This window comes from Mobula hypostoma, chromosome 23 (assembly GCF_963921235.1).
Source record: "Mobula hypostoma chromosome 23, sMobHyp1.1, whole genome shotgun sequence".
Lineage (NCBI taxonomy): Eukaryota > Metazoa > Chordata > Chondrichthyes > Myliobatiformes > Myliobatidae > Mobula > Mobula hypostoma.
The window spans coordinates 7,123,581-7,139,475 of NC_086119.1; the positions used below are offsets into that span (position 1 = coordinate 7,123,581).

General features: G+C 39.1%; 1 protein-coding gene across 2 annotated transcripts in view; it reads right to left on the minus strand.

The window, feature by feature from the left end:
- Positions 1 to 15,895, minus strand: part of med13a (mediator complex subunit 13a) — a 184,177-nt gene that overhangs the window by 91,864 nt on the left and 76,418 nt on the right. For both annotated transcript variants that reach the window (XM_063031090.1, XM_063031089.1), the window contains exons 5-8: positions 7,024 to 7,169; positions 4,723 to 4,920; positions 2,274 to 2,477; positions 139 to 298 (exon numbers count right to left, since the gene is read on the minus strand). In XM_063031090.1, the coding sequence (XP_062887160.1) occupies positions 139 to 298; positions 2,274 to 2,477; positions 4,723 to 4,920; positions 7,024 to 7,169 (708 nt within the window). The remainder of the gene's footprint in view (positions 1 to 138; positions 299 to 2,273; positions 2,478 to 4,722; positions 4,921 to 7,023; positions 7,170 to 15,895) is intronic.

Here is a 15,895-nt window from a genome sequence, read left to right on the forward strand (position 1 = left end):
AAAAAATAGGAGACAGACATCCCTTTGATCTCTTTGCTCCAAAACTTACAGTAATACTATAAAGCACATCATGCACCAAATGAGCTTCACTGACCTAGTAGCCCACCACTGCTCAGCTTAGTTTAATAAAGTACTCACTTTTTCTGGGTTCTGTTGAGATTGCATTCCTGCCACACATTCTCTACGACCTGATTGGCTAATTTTCTAGGGATCTTCCCACCATGCCCAGAATTCTCTATATTAAATCCCTCAGGTACAGAAGTAAGCTTCGTCCATTTCTGGGTGGATTGAGTTTCAGCTAGAAAAGAGAAAAGTCAAAATTAGCAGTGTTTGAAGAGCACAAAAGTTTGTGTTAGGTCAACATGTACAAAACCTGTTCTGTGAATGCCATCTAAGATGAGCAATTTGTGTAAGTGCTGTCACAAAACTATCACGTTTGTGGTGAATACAAAATGAAGGCAGGATCTAGCATACACATACCTATCAATTTAAACTAACTTCTTTTAACTTTTTGACGGTTCCGATTAATTTTTTTTCTTTCTTTTTTTTTAAAAACAGCTTCCCTCTAAACTGCATGGTGTTTCCAGCACTTTGTTCTCATTTTAGATTTACAGAATCTGCATTTTTTTTCAGACATCTTGGAAAAATGGAGTTTATGGTATTAAAAGATTGTGGTAATTAATAATAGGAGCAAGCAAATAGCAGTAAGCAAATGCTTTTGACGGGGGAAGGAAAGAATGCACCGGATACCCGAGGGATCAGCGGTAGTTGTTTTCCCTCACTATACAGTTATATGCACAGCAAGTGCAATTTTGAAGTTAGGAACTGATGGAAAATTTTGCAAAGCAAACTGTTAACAGGATGGTATCCAAAAACAAAACATAATGGGTTCAGAGTAATGTGGTTAACTACAGTGATCCACACTAGAAGCAACTTGTAGCAGCATTCACCTACCTAGTATTATTTTGAAAGATACAAAAGCAGCTGGACCTCATTCCATATAGCTATACGAAGAGAAAGCTGGGAAGAGTGTCTAAAGGATACTTGGTTTTATAGATAGGGATAATCAAGATGAAAGCTAGAAACACACACAAAATGCTGGAGGAACTCAGCAGGGTTTGAAGAGTTTTGTCCCGAAACATCAACTGTACTCTTTTCCTAGATGCTGTCTGGCCTGCTGAGTTCCTCTAGCACTTTGTGTGTGTGTTGCTTGGATTTCCAGCATCTGCAGATTTTCTCTTGTTTAAGAAATGTAGAAAGTTTGGGCAGTACAGTAGTGTAGAGAATAGCATAATGCTATTATTGCGCCAGCAACCTGGGTTCAGATCCAACGTTGGTTTGTAAGGAGTTTGCACATTCTCCCCATGACCATGTGGGTTTCCTCCCACATTCCAAAGATGTAGTAATTAGTAGGCTAATTGTGTAACTGGGCAGCTCAGGCTCCTTGAGCCAGAAGGACCTGTTGCCATGCTGTATCTCTAACTAAGTTACCAGTTACCACCGTCTGGCAGGTGGTACAGGAACCTGAAGTCCCACAGTCAATAACTCAGAAACAGCTTTGCCTTTAGATTTCTGTACAGTCCAAGAACACTACCCTCAATTTTTTGCACTATTCACTTCTGTAATTTATAATATTACATCTTTGCACTGTACTACTGCTGCATTACAACAACTTTCATGTCATAAGTCAGCGACAATAAACCTGATTCTGTTAAGCATCAGCTAGAGGACTGCATACAGTTCTGGCAATTCTACCGAAAGAGAAGGGTTGAAGTATTCCAATTATTGAAGGACTTTGAAATATCCACAAGAGAGAACCTTTTCCTCTAGTAAATAGATCGAATACTGAAGTACTAACATATAATTAGAAAAATTAGCAAAAACATTTCATAGAGGATTTTATGGACAGTGAGGACACTACTTAAAAAGGCAGCAGATTTAGTTTCCATCTTGAGTTTTAAAGGATAATCAAATGTGTATTTGAGAAGAGCTACTTTGTAAAATTAATGGATAGAGTGCCGGGGTTTAGTATCATATTGGACATCTCTTTCAAAAAACACGTAAGGAGCTAAATTGCCTCCTTCTGGCAGTCATAGAAAATCACCAAAAAAAAATACTGAAAATTCTTCAAAAACACTATGAAGCTGCAATTATTGGTAATAAAAAACACCATGATTCAGTTCATGATGTAATTAATTAAGCAATTACTTTATTTCAGTTTCCAAAAGTGGTGATGCAGCATTCATAACAAACAATAAATTTCTCATAATTACCTGTTTCAGTCTCTTCTGGTGATGTGGGTGGAGTCAAGGTCACAGAGGAAATGGCGGGATCCCTCACTGGGGCAGGCACTTGGTGGGCACTTGAATATGCAACTGTGCAATGTGACGATCCAGTGGTGTTGCTCGTAACAGTTGTCGCGACATCAGGCTGAGGCACCAGGACAAAGCACGCTGGATACACCATTCGCACACCAGCTGCAAGTAGAACAGTGCACGTTAATAATAATTTTTAAAAAGCTGCCATTTTTACTTCATTCATGGGACATGAGCATTCCTGGAAGGATGAACGCTTAAATGCAGATTCCTTATTATCCTTGAGAAGGTTAAAGTCCTGCAATCTAACGTGAAGTTACAGTGTTGTTTTAGGTAGGTAACTCTGGGGATTTAGTTCCACAATGAAGGAACATTACATTCCCAAATTAAGGTGGTGTAAAAGTTCAGAAAAGCTCTCCAAATAACATGTCATAGATTTGAGTGGATGCTGTCAAATTGCTATAGTAAATTTACCAAGCTACAACAGTACAGACACAGTGTGCTAAGGTTAGGCTGTTACACTAGATTAACTTGCTGTGCCATGGATCTTAAGAACATTATTTTAACTGTGATTTCCCACAGTTCCTGACTGCATCATGTATTTTCTAAAATGGTTTGCAAGTTCAATTGAATGTAAGGCATGAGATGATGCCATTCAAACTAACCAAACCACTCCGCCATTAGACAACATCATGGCTCAACTTCTACTTTCATGGATCAAACCCATATCTCTCAATTCCTTCAACAGCTAAAAACATATCAATGTCTAGCTGATGTAGATTGTGAAGATTTGGTACCCCATTAATTATAGACTGCTAACCTGAATTGACCCACTCATTCTTGCTCTTCGTTTTCTTCCCATTAATCGGCTCTTAATCCAAACTAATATATTGCTTAATTCCATGCATCCTACTACAGTGTGTAAATTTCCTGTGTGGAGGAACACTTGCTAACCAGCCAGTCTAATGAGTCTGTTCCACCGTTCATCAACTTCAGTGCCATCCCATTTTCCTTGATTCTCTCAACATGCAGAATTTAAACAACCTCTTCTTTATAAATTCTACTAAGCCCTCACAGCCATTTGGGTTAGAAATTCTGAACGTTTACCACCAGTTAGCATGAAAATAAAATCTTCTCATCTCAGTCCGAAAGGGCCATCATTTACCCGCAAACTGAGTCCTCTGGTCATAATCTCCTCAGATGGGGAAAACATTGCCTCCTGCAGCTAGCCTGACAAGTCTAGTTGTGAAGCATACAAATACTCAATGTTACAAGCAGATGCATTCAGGACCCAGGGGTTTTGCTCTCTTTAGAGGAATTTAAGTTCAAGACACATTGACATCTGGATAGATATTATTGATTTTAAAAAAATCAAACTATGCACATAAAATAACATTTCTTTAATAATTTCACCATTTCCTCATTGGCCTGACTCACAATATAAATGCAAATTTACTTTTGATAGATTATGCTTTCCTACAAATAAAATTTTTTCACCCTATGTAAATTTTTATTGTCTTACTCAATGTTAACTCCAGAAGGGGATTTCAGGACAATAACAAATTTAGGCTTTAGTCACTTCCAAAGGTTACTTGTTTTTCAATACGTACTCAGAAATCCACAACCAAAAATATCTGTACTTATTGCTTTACGTTGCCTCTAGTTAGAAGTGCTAAATATCTAAATCAACAGTCTAATACAGCCAAACTACATGAGAGGAGGAAATATTTCATCTTCAGAGGTCTCAGTGAACAATGATATATGGACATTAAAGCCAAAAACCAACAAAATTCAAACAATTTAAACAAAATAATTATAATATATCTCTATAGGCAATTAATTTCCAAGATAAAAGTAATAAGGATACAAGTCAATACTCTATAGAAAAGAATTAATGAAGCACAGTATGTGTCATCACTCTGTTGTAAACTAACTTCTTGATACTATATTCCACCCAATATCTGAGAAACTTCTCAGGAAAATGAAAGGCAGATCCTACCAATGAATTACTAGGTTTTTCCCCCGAATACTGCTGTGAAGTATTGGTATAAATTATGCACTGCTGAAGGAACACTTCTCCAACAGAAATAGTGATTTATTAATTGTTTGGCTTGATAAAACTTTTACTGGCAAAAAAATTATAAAAACAGGAGGTACACAGCAGGACAGGCAGTAACTGTGGTGAGGGGAAGAGTTTTAGGCTGATAACCCCTTCATCAGTTCATAACTTACTTTATGTTCTTCTTTTATTATTTCCAGCATTTTCAGATCTTTGCTTTATAATCATGTGCAGTTAGAACTTTTTAATGTTTGTATTTACATTTTAATTTGTCACTTTGTTTTTACAATCCAATTTACATAAAGCTGAATAAAATCAAACGATTGCAACATTTTTATTTCTACTTACCGACAATGACTTCAACAGCCGCTATTGAGTCATCATCCCAATCTAACTCCTCCTGCTTGTCGTCCGTGGTTTCCTTTGAGCCAGTTTGGATTGGATAGAATTGCTTCCATTCTTCTATTAGTTTAAGAGTGGGAGGGTCAGATAGCTTGAACGACTGACCTGTCAGAGTACCACTTAATCCAAAAGGGCTGAGGATCACTGGAAGAATCAAAACACAAGTTGTCAATGTTACTGAATTGGCAAGCTATACACTTACCTCTTGGATGTAATTCTAGTTCAGCCAAAATCAACAGCTTTAAAAACTCGGATCTATGAATTGCAGTACCCATTATGAAATAAAAGTAATCTATGTGGAATGCACTGAAGCAGTCTCAAAAACAGTCCAAGTCACTTTTGGATTACACCATTATTTCTCTGACAGGGAACAAATGTCAAAAATAGTACCATGACACAGAACTTGGGTAATGGAGAAACTAGTAGAGCAGTAAAAGAAAGTTTTAATTACACAAAACGCTGAGTAAAATGGAGTTATAGAGTACTACTGCACAAAAGCAAGTAATTGGCTCCATCTAATCCATGCAAAACTGTTGTTCTCCCTCGTCCCATCAACCCAAACCTACACCATAGTCTTCTATATCCCTCCCACTTGTACTTACCCACACTCTCCCAAATATTATCAAACCTGCGTCCACCACTTCCACTGGCAGCTCATTCCACACACTCACCACTACCTCAGTGAAGCCCCCCCCTCAATTCTCCTTAAACATTTCACCTTTCACCCTTAACCCATTTCTAGTCTCACCCAAACTCAGTAAAAAGCCTCACCCCCCCTCATAAATTAATATATACGTTTATCAAATCTCCCCTCATTCTCCTACGCTTCAAGGAATAAGGTTCTAAAATATTCAACCTCTCCCTATAACTCAAATCCTCTAGTCTTGGCAACATCCTTGTAAATTTTTTCTGTACTCTTTCAATCTTATTGATAATCTTTCCTCTGGGTAGGTGACCAAACTGCACACAATAATCCAAATTCATCCTTACAAACATCTTATTCAACTTCAATATAACTTCCCAACCCCTGTACTCAGTATTTTGATTTATGAAGGCCAGTGTGCCAAACTTCCTTTACAACACTGACTGGCTATGGTGCTATTTTCAAGAAATCATGGATCTGCGCTCCCAGATCCTTTTGTTCCACTGCACTACCAAAATACAGGAAAATCTTCTCTGTCCAGGGATGGCTCCCCTAGCGCCTGCCTGGACCAAATTAGCTAAATGGCCTCCTGCTTTCCCTTCTGCTGAGCACTCACAAATAATGTGACTATTTGGTCAAACCAAAGGGGCACTTGTAGTGAATTCCTGGAGCACATACACAACCCATTTCCTAAAGAGGTAAATGATGCAATATGATGAAAAACTAAAAAAAACAAATTAAGAACTGATGCATCAAAGCAAACACATACAAATGTGGCTCCTCAGTACTTATAGTGTGGGATAGATGAAGATTGTTCACACACTGAGCAAGAAGGAATAAATATGAACCCACAGAATTACATTGAAGTAGGCCAAAAGACATATTAAAAATTGTTTTAAATCAATTACTTAAGTGTTGCTAAATTAAAAGCAAAATTTATATTTCAGCAATCTCAGAGTCAGGTCAACAACAATTTTGATTAGGAGTAGTAATAGTAGTTCGGAAAAATCTCCCTTGCATAAGGTTGCAACCTAGAACAACATCCATTACAAGTACTCAAAAACCAATACATCTTTTAGGGAATACAAATTAAATATTCTAACTGGATAGTAATACGGGGTATAAAGAATGACCAAACAATCACGTAATTACATTGCTAGCTTACTATTCACTTAAAATAAATGGGGGGGTTTTTTAAACTTTTTCAAAAATACATATTCCCTCATCTATGACTACGTAGAATTATCTCAATGTGGTGCAGAAGACGCTCATTCAGACTTTCTTCTCTGAAAACAGACAAGAATAATTTGTCACTTCTCGTTTGTGTATCCCATCACAATCAAGGCTACACAAGATCATTAGATATCCATTAGGAGTAAGGGGAATATTTACAGAACCTCAAGCAAGATCAGCAAGACTGCAACACCCTTGCCAGTATAGTTTGACAGTAAACAGGTGCTGCCTTTATCTACAAGGACATTATAGTGGGAGTGGTAACAGCTGTATCTACATTCAGTAGAATTTGACCCAGCTATGCATTTTTACCCTCATCAACAAACATACAGGAACCATTCCTTTGAAAGTTCTCGGTTTGCTTTTCCTACCTTGGAAAGGATTGGAGGATGCCTGGGCAGCAGTAACATGCTCTTCACTCAGACGGTACACTGGTTGGTGCTGGTTTATTTCAACACTGGTACAGACCTTACTATCCCCATGCAAGAAAAATGTGAAGGAACAGGACAAGTGCTCACTAGAGGAAGGAGAAACAATGGTTAACTGTGAATATATTCATCAATATATTGTAAAAGATAATAATCAAAAAGAACAAGTCTCACCTACATTCAGATTTCCACATATTTAAAACAGACTTATTAGAGGAAGAGACCTATTGTTGCCCGCCTCCTGCCTGAAGCTCCGGCCTCTATACACTGCCTGTCTGATCAAGGTGGAACTCATTTTTCCTCACTGTACTTTTCAATGAGAGCTTTGTTTTAAAAATTACTGCTAATTTAGCTTATTTGACTCCATTCTTTGATAACTGAGAGAAACATAATCAAAGCCCGCAGCAAATTTTACAGATATACCATATGAAAAAGAGCGCAACTCACAGAAACTGACCCATGTGCTACCACTAATACATAGGGAATGCTCTTCAAGAAGTTACCCGTTGGGATGTAACCCTCGATACTAAACAGGCAAGTAGGTCTAATTAGTTCAAACATCAGTCCTACTCCTTGGTTGGCATTTTCCAGATAGCCTACAGCCACCCGTGACAGTCCACAATGAGAAAATATACAGCTAATCTGGTTAGGGACTCCTCACCCCCCCGCCTTTAAAATAAAATCTCTAAGCAGATGGCAAGTGAATGCACAAACCAGAGAATCAGCAGAACACAGGTAGCACTCATTAACAGTTCCTCACAACTGTCAGGACTGTTGCTGGCTTGGAGCCGAAAAGTAGGGCCAGCAAATCATGCACTCATTACATTGCTGAGACATATTTTATTTAGTATACCATTAGTGGAAAACCTTGGAACATCATTAAATTCTGTTACAGGATTGAGAGTTAGAGATTTATGATTGCTATTATTATTCAGACATTTGCAGTAATTCTGGGATTCCTATTTCCTAATAAAGGAATTTAAGACTAATGCAAAGTGTGGTTTTCAAATCAGAAATATATTACGTGATTAAAAACACAATAATTAAAATTTGGAAGTACAATTTTGCTACTAAAAGTATGGTAATCAAATCCATATAAACAAATATACTCAGAATATTGGGATCTCCAAGTACAGAGTATTTGTTCTATTGCACATGATTTTAATATAACTTGACCCTTTCAAAATATATTAATTACAGATAATGGATAGTAAGTTGCTAACTACTTCTATTTTCCAGAAGAGGTAGGAGGTCTATTCCAATACCTTCTCTATATTTCAATCAGTAATTGGATATATTTGAGAATAAATGAGATTAATATTCTATCCTAATCAAGGAGGAGGAAAAACACAACCATTAACTGGAACCTCATTTTATCTGCTAGCCCACGGCTAGTTGTCTTAATGCCATCAGTCCAGATAAACATCAGGCGGACTATAAGGCGACAGACAACACACAGACAGATTGCTGGCTTTTACTGTTCAATGAGCCCCTCACAATTTTACAGTGTAGGCTGTCAGATCATATTATCAATATGTCAATATAAAATTAACTATGCACAATTCTACAAAGATGATAAAGACTGCATCACAAGATAACTCAAGGGGAAAAAAAATCAACATTTCAATAACCACAAAGATTTCAGATAGAAGACAGATAACAGTAAGTTTTTTTTCCAAAAGAAAGCATCTTCAATATAAAACAAACTAAAATTTACTGCCATGGCTGCAGAAAACTACCTGTATAATGCACATTCTCCTCCATATTAAAATATCCAGAACAGTAACGCAGGAATGTGATCTTTTTACACAATTGAAAACTAAAGTGTGCAAACCTGATGAGACAGATGGTAGAAAAGCAAAAAAGCTGAATTCTTTTCAAATAGTGAGAAACACAAAGGTGTTGATGTGTGGTGGGGCCTAGGTTTCTTGCACATTTACTGAATATTAACATGCAAGTGCCACAAGCAATCAGGGAGGAAAATGGCACATTAGCATTTATTGTAGACCCTTTGAGTACAAGAGTAGATGTTTCTTGCTCCAAATATATTTAACCCATGCAACCATAACTGGAATATTCCGTACTAGTGTGGAAGTGCAGAGAAGGCTCAGAGGAATTGATTCCTGGGGGAGGGTAGCATTATCATGTAAAGACGGGGAAAAATGAGCAACAACTCATGTTTAAAAAGGAGTTCAGAAAAGCAAGTAGTAACCTTATTAAAGCAAATAAAATGCTCCTGGGTATTGGCTGGATGTGGAGCTAATGCTTTCCCTAACTGAGATATTTAAAGTAAGGGAACACAAGGTTAAAGTAAGGGATTGGTCATCAGGACAGAAATGAAGAGGTCTCCTAAGGCTCATCACAGAGAATATTCAATATTCAGCGCAATCAAAAGATTTTTTTCCCCAAGGTACAATGAAATTGAAGAGATTATGTGGAGAGTTTGGAAAAGAAGTACACGTAAACAAGTAGGACCAAATGGTCTTTATCATATTTCTGTTGATGTTTTATGAAAGAGAAATGAGAGTACTTTTAAGATTTGGGATTACAGACATCATTTATTATATCATTTAATTTTCATAAACTGGTCAAGACTGGTTTCACAGAAATAATATAGGGAACTGTTTGTCATGCGATCTGTGGGCATAAGGCCTTCCTTCAATCCAAGTTCGTGCTATTACTATTATATTTTTTTTTTAAGTTCCAGAGCAAATCATTTACTTATGGACATCACCATTTCATAAACCCAGTCCTGATGAAGGGTCTCGGCCCAAAATGTCGACCCTCTATAGTTGCTGCCTGACCTGGTGAGTTGCTCCAAAATTCTGTGTGTTACTAATTCATGTATTGGCATAGTAATACTTACTAATGTGATAAAGTAGTGCAATTTCTTCTGTAGGTAAATACACTTTATTAGAAATTCCCATTTATTAACGTGGATTGAACATACATTTTTTATTCAGCTTGACTTAACAAGTTGTGCCTTGAATGGAGGTATTTAAAAGATGTGCAATTGCTCAGTTATTGGGAGGTGTTGACACAATGGACAGCAAAATACAGTTATATTGCCAGTGTAGGAACTAGCTCCTATGTATGCAACAACCAGTCCAAATGTATTTTAGATAAACCATCCAAAATATAGTCTACACATTGGACAACGAAGGCCAATGAGTGCCATTTAGAGACAAACAACTAAAATTCCTTATACAAATGTGTCTGGAAATAAATGCATTTGCAAAATCTACTGACTTTGTTACAATAAAGAAAACATCAACTGAGCAAAATAGTATTCCCAAAACAGCCTTTTACACTGTTTAAGTTAATCAAGTTAGTATCTAGAAGGATACAATGATCATTAAAATGTTTTCCATAAAATTTACATTATTACCAGCATAATATATTTAAATTATCAAGGTTCACAATGGCTTCAGGCAAAATGAATCAAGAGTGTTTGAATTATATAGTGCAATGGATTTTAAAACAAGCAGTGGCATTTGACTACACTTAAAAAGTACTTTATTGTATGTTGAATGTGTAAAGGGCAACTTGCTTCACTCTAGCCCCATGCACTGTCAGATAGCTAAAGAGTCCTGCAGGGTTAGGCAGATTGCTAGACTTCCATATGCAACTGGGTCATTTTCTGGATGACAGGCTGTAACACGTGGAGTACTCCACAAGAATTGGTACTAGGGTCCCACATATTCAAAATCTTTATCAATCAATCAGGTGATCATGTGTAATATATAAAGTTGACTGAATATAGCTAGATGGCCAAGGGCTGAGAGGAGGATACAGATAACTAAAGGGGATATAGACAGGCAATGTGAATGGGCATACATGTGGCAGGCAGAATATAATGTGAAATGAAGTCATTGACCTTGATTTCAAATATAATGGATTTTTTTCATTAAAATGGTGAGAGAGTTAAAGGTAGGGAGACTTGCAATAGCTTTGTATACAAATCACTGGAAGTAATTAGCAAGCAGCACATTACGATGGTCTCAAATGCAAAGGATTAGAGTATGAGAAGAGATTGCATCTAGAATACCAATTACAATCCTGGCCTTCCTGCCCAAGGATGCTCTTGTGACAGAGCATGCAGTGAAAGTTCACTGGATTGATTTCAGGAATACAGGTCGACCTTCACTAATCCTGTAATCTGGATCCTTCGATAATCCGCATCGATTGCAAATTTGCCGCACAACTGTAAATTCAAATTTTACTGGCCACTGTACCAACCTGCTGCGCATTGTTTTGGTTGCGCTGGATCTGTTCACATGTTGGCGTGCTCTTGTAAGCACAGACAGGCAATTCCTGCTTGTTTTCCTACATTTATTAATATAATTTGCTTGAGGCGCGGTCGCCCGGCACCTGCCAGCAGCGGGGAAGCTGGCACACACTGGGTTGGTCCGCTTTCTCGCCCACCTGCCAGCAATCGCGAACTGCCCTCTAGCATCGCCCAGCCAGCGCTCCGTTCTCTTCTGCCTACGACCTCAGATCAGACGTGGTGACCCGCAGAATTTAAGCACATTACTAAGTGGAGGAAAAGAAATCAACGAGGATTCCCTCAGTAACTGCGAGTGCAATGTAGTCTCTGGGGTAACTGCAAGTCTGTGTCTTTGCTATCGCTCAGCTCACGCTTGAGTGCTGGTAGTGGGTGCGCTTTATTTTTTGCTGATCGTGGGGAGATCATTGCTCGCTGGCGCAGGAGGGAGGGGAGTGGGGGGGAATTTAGGGGTTCTAACATTTAACTGTCGTACATTCTTTGGGACACTCCTCTGTTTTCGTGGATGGTTGCGAAGAAAAAGCATTTCAGGATGTATACTGTATACATTTCTCTGACATTAAATGAACCTTTGAATCCTTTGATATTTTAAAGGTATGATAAGATGGTTAGCTATTGCTTAATGTGATTCTTCAGTAATTCAGCATTTTCACTAATCCAGCACTCCTCAGGTCCCAATGGTGCCGGATTATAGAAGGTCGACCTGTAGTTGAATTATCCTAACAATACCTCCTTGTGCAATTGGATCCTTGATTTCCTCACTTGCAGACTCCAGTAAATTTGGATTGACATCTCCTCCACAATCTCTATCAGCACAGGTATACGACGAGGCAGTGCATAGCCCCCTGCTCTACTTGCTTTACACTTATGACTGTGTGGCTAAGCACAGCTCCAATGCCGTATTTAAGTTTATTGATGACACCACTGTCGTAGGCCGAATCAAAGGTGGTGACGAATCAGCATATAGAAGGGAGACTGAAAATCTGGCTGAGTGGTTCCATAACAACCTCTTAATGTGAACAAGACCAAACAGCTAATTATTGACTTCAGAAGGAAGAAATCAAGAAGTCAGTCCTCATCGGAGGATCAGAGGTGGAGAGGGTCAGCAACTTTAAATTCTCTTAGTGTTATCATTTCACAGGACCTGTCTTGGGCCTAAGCACGTAACTGCAATTACTAAGAAAGCACAACAGCGCCTCTACTTACTTAGAAGTTTGTGAAGATTCAGCATGACATCTAAAACTTTGACTAACTTCTATAGATGTGTAGTGGAGAGTATATTGTCCAGCGACATCACAGCCTGGTATGGAAACACCTTGCTTGTTACATACACCTGTTATGCCCTTGAAAAGAAAATTCTACGAAAAGTAGCGGATACAGTTCAGTCCATCACAGGTAAAGCCCTCCCCACCACTGAGTACATCTACACGAAGCATTGTCACAAGAAAGCAGTATCCATTATCAGGGAGCCCCACCACCAAAGACATATGGTTTCTTCTCACTGCTGCCATCAGGAAGGAAATACAGGAGCCTCGGGAACCACTAAGTTCAGGAACAGTTATTACCCCTCAGTCATCAAGCTCTTGAACCAAAGGGGATAACTTCACTCAACTTCGCTTGTCCCACAACTTATTTCAAGGACTCTTCACCTTGTTCTTTAAATTTATTTATTAGTTATTTATTTTTTATTTGCACAGTTTGTCTTTTGCACACTGGTTGAATGCCCAAGATGGTGTGGTTTTTGTTGATTTAACTATTTTGATATATTCTATTATGGATTTATTATGCCTGCAAGAAAATGAATCTCATGGTTGTATATGGTGACATATGTACTTTGATAATACATTTTACTTTGACATCCAAGTTTGGGAGATCATGGGAAACTTGCTATCTCCATTCCAATCTCCATAGACACTTGGACTGCAAGCCGTGCTGATTAATCAAATTAGCCACCAACCATAGCCTTCCTTTTCAATACATGTTGCGCATCAAGTCCTGGTTTTGGACATAGAGATTTGGTGCCTCAAGACAGAAAATTCACTCACTCCTCAGAAAGCTCAGTATTCCAACATACTGTCAAAGGATCAGAAATGTCATGCAGTGGATTCTTGATGCAAGTTCACTGACTTCAACAGAGTCAACCATGACAAAATGTGAACTCTACTTAGGGGGAACAAAGAAAAAAGTGTTTCTAACTTCCAACTAAGTCAATGGTATTGTCAAAATGGAGATGCAGATGTTGGAATCTGCAACGACAACAAGAAAAAACAACAATGCCAGGGTAACTTAGCAGGTTAGACCACAAAATCATAAAACATTGGAGCAGAAATAGGCCATTTGGCCCAGAGTTTGCTCTGCCATCCAATCATGGATGATCCTTATTCCCTCCTCAGCCCCACTTCCCAGGCTTCTGCCCATAACCTTTGACGCCATGTCCAATCAAGAACCTATCAAGCTCTGCCTTAAGTACACCCACCAATGACCTGGCCTCCACAGCTGCCCATGGTAACAAATACCACAAATTCACCACCATCTGGCTAAAGAAATTCCTCCGCATCTCTGTTTTAAATGGACGCTCCTCTGTCCTGAGGCTGTGCCCTCTTGTCCTAGATTCCCCCACCTTGGGAAACATCCTTTCCACATCTACTCTGACTAGGCCTTTCAACGTTCAAAAGGTTTCAACGTGATCCCCTCTCATCCTTCTAAATTCCAGTGAGTAAAGTCCCAGAGCCATCAACTGTCCATCATATGATAGTCATTTCACTCACAGAATCATTCTTGTGAACCTCCTCTGAACCCTCTCCAATGCCAGCACATCTTTTCTTAGATGAGGAGGCAAAAACCATTTAGAATACTCAGGGTGAGGCCTCAGCAGTGCCTTATAAAGCCTCAGCATCACACCCCTGCCCTTGTATTCTAGACCTCTTGAAAAGAATTCTAACATGGCATTTGCCTTCCTCACCACTGACTCAACCTGCAAGTTAACCTTTAGGGTGTTATGCACAAGGACTCCCAAGTCCCTTTGCACCTCAGATTTTTGGATTTCCTCCCCGTTCAGAAAATATTCTGCATTTATTTTTATTAGCAAAGTGCATGACCATGCATTTCCAACATTGTACTTCATTTGCCACTTACTTGCCCATTCTCCAAATCTGTCTAAGTCCTTCTACAACCTTCCTGTTTCTTCAATACTACCTGCCCCTCCACCAATCTTCGTATCATCTGTAAACTTGGCTACCAAGCGACCAATTCCATCATCTAAATCATTTATATACAGCATAAAAAGCAGTTCCAACACCAACCCCTGCAGAACACCACTAGTCATTGGCAGCCAACCAGAAAAGGATCCTTTTATTACCACTTGCTGCCTCCTACCAATCAGCCAATGCTCTAACCACGAGAACATAAGAAATAGGAGGAGTCGGCCATCTGGGCCATCAAACCTGCTCTGCCATTCAATAAGAACATGGCTGATCTGGCCATGGACTCATCACCAGCTACCTGCCTTTTCCCCATAACTCTTAATTCCACTACTATGCAAAAATCTATCCAACTTTGTCTTAAATATTTACTGAGGTAGCCTCCACTGCTTCATTGGGCAGAGAATTCCACAGATTCACCACTCTCTGGGAAAAGCAGTTCCTCCTCATCTCTGTCCTAAATCTACTCCCCCGAATCGTGAGACTATGACCCCTATTCTAGTCTCACCTATCAGTGTAAACAACTTTCCTGCCTCTTTCCTCATAGTCTAACCCCCTAATCTCTGGAATCAACCTGGTGAACATCCTCTGCATCACCTCCAAAGCCAATATATCCTTCAAGGAGACCAGAACTGCACACAGTTGTGGCCTCACCAGTATCCCGTATAGTTGCAGCATAACCTCCCTGCTTTTAAATTCAATCCCTCTAGCAATAAAGACCAACATTCCATTTGCTTTCTTGATAGCCTGCTGCACCTGCAAACCAACCTTTTGTGATTCATGCACAAGCATTCCCAAGTCCCTCTGCACAGCAGCATGCTGCAAATTTTTTTTACCATTTAAATAATCATCTGCTCTTTCATGTTTCCTTCCAAGGTGGATGACCTCACATTTACCAATATTGTACTCCATTTGCCAGACCCTTGCCCACTCACTGAACCTATCTATGTCTCTCTGCAGACTCTCTGTACCTTCTGCACAATTTGCTTTTCCACTCAATTTAGTATCATCAGCAAACTTAGATGCACTACACTTGGTCCCCGCTTTCTGATCGTTAATGTATATCGCCTGAGTCAGTGGTGGAAGCAGATACACTAGTGAAGTTTAAGAAACTACTAGACAGGTATATGGAGGAATCTAAGGTGGGGGCTTATATGGGAGGCAGGGTTTGAGGGTCAGCACAACATTGTGGGCCAAAGGGCCTGTACTGTGCTGTACTATTCTATGTTCGTAAACAGTTGCGGGTCCAGCACAGACTCCTGCAGCACACCACTCACCACTGATTGCCAACCAGAGTAACACACATGTATCCCAATTCTCTGCTTTCTAT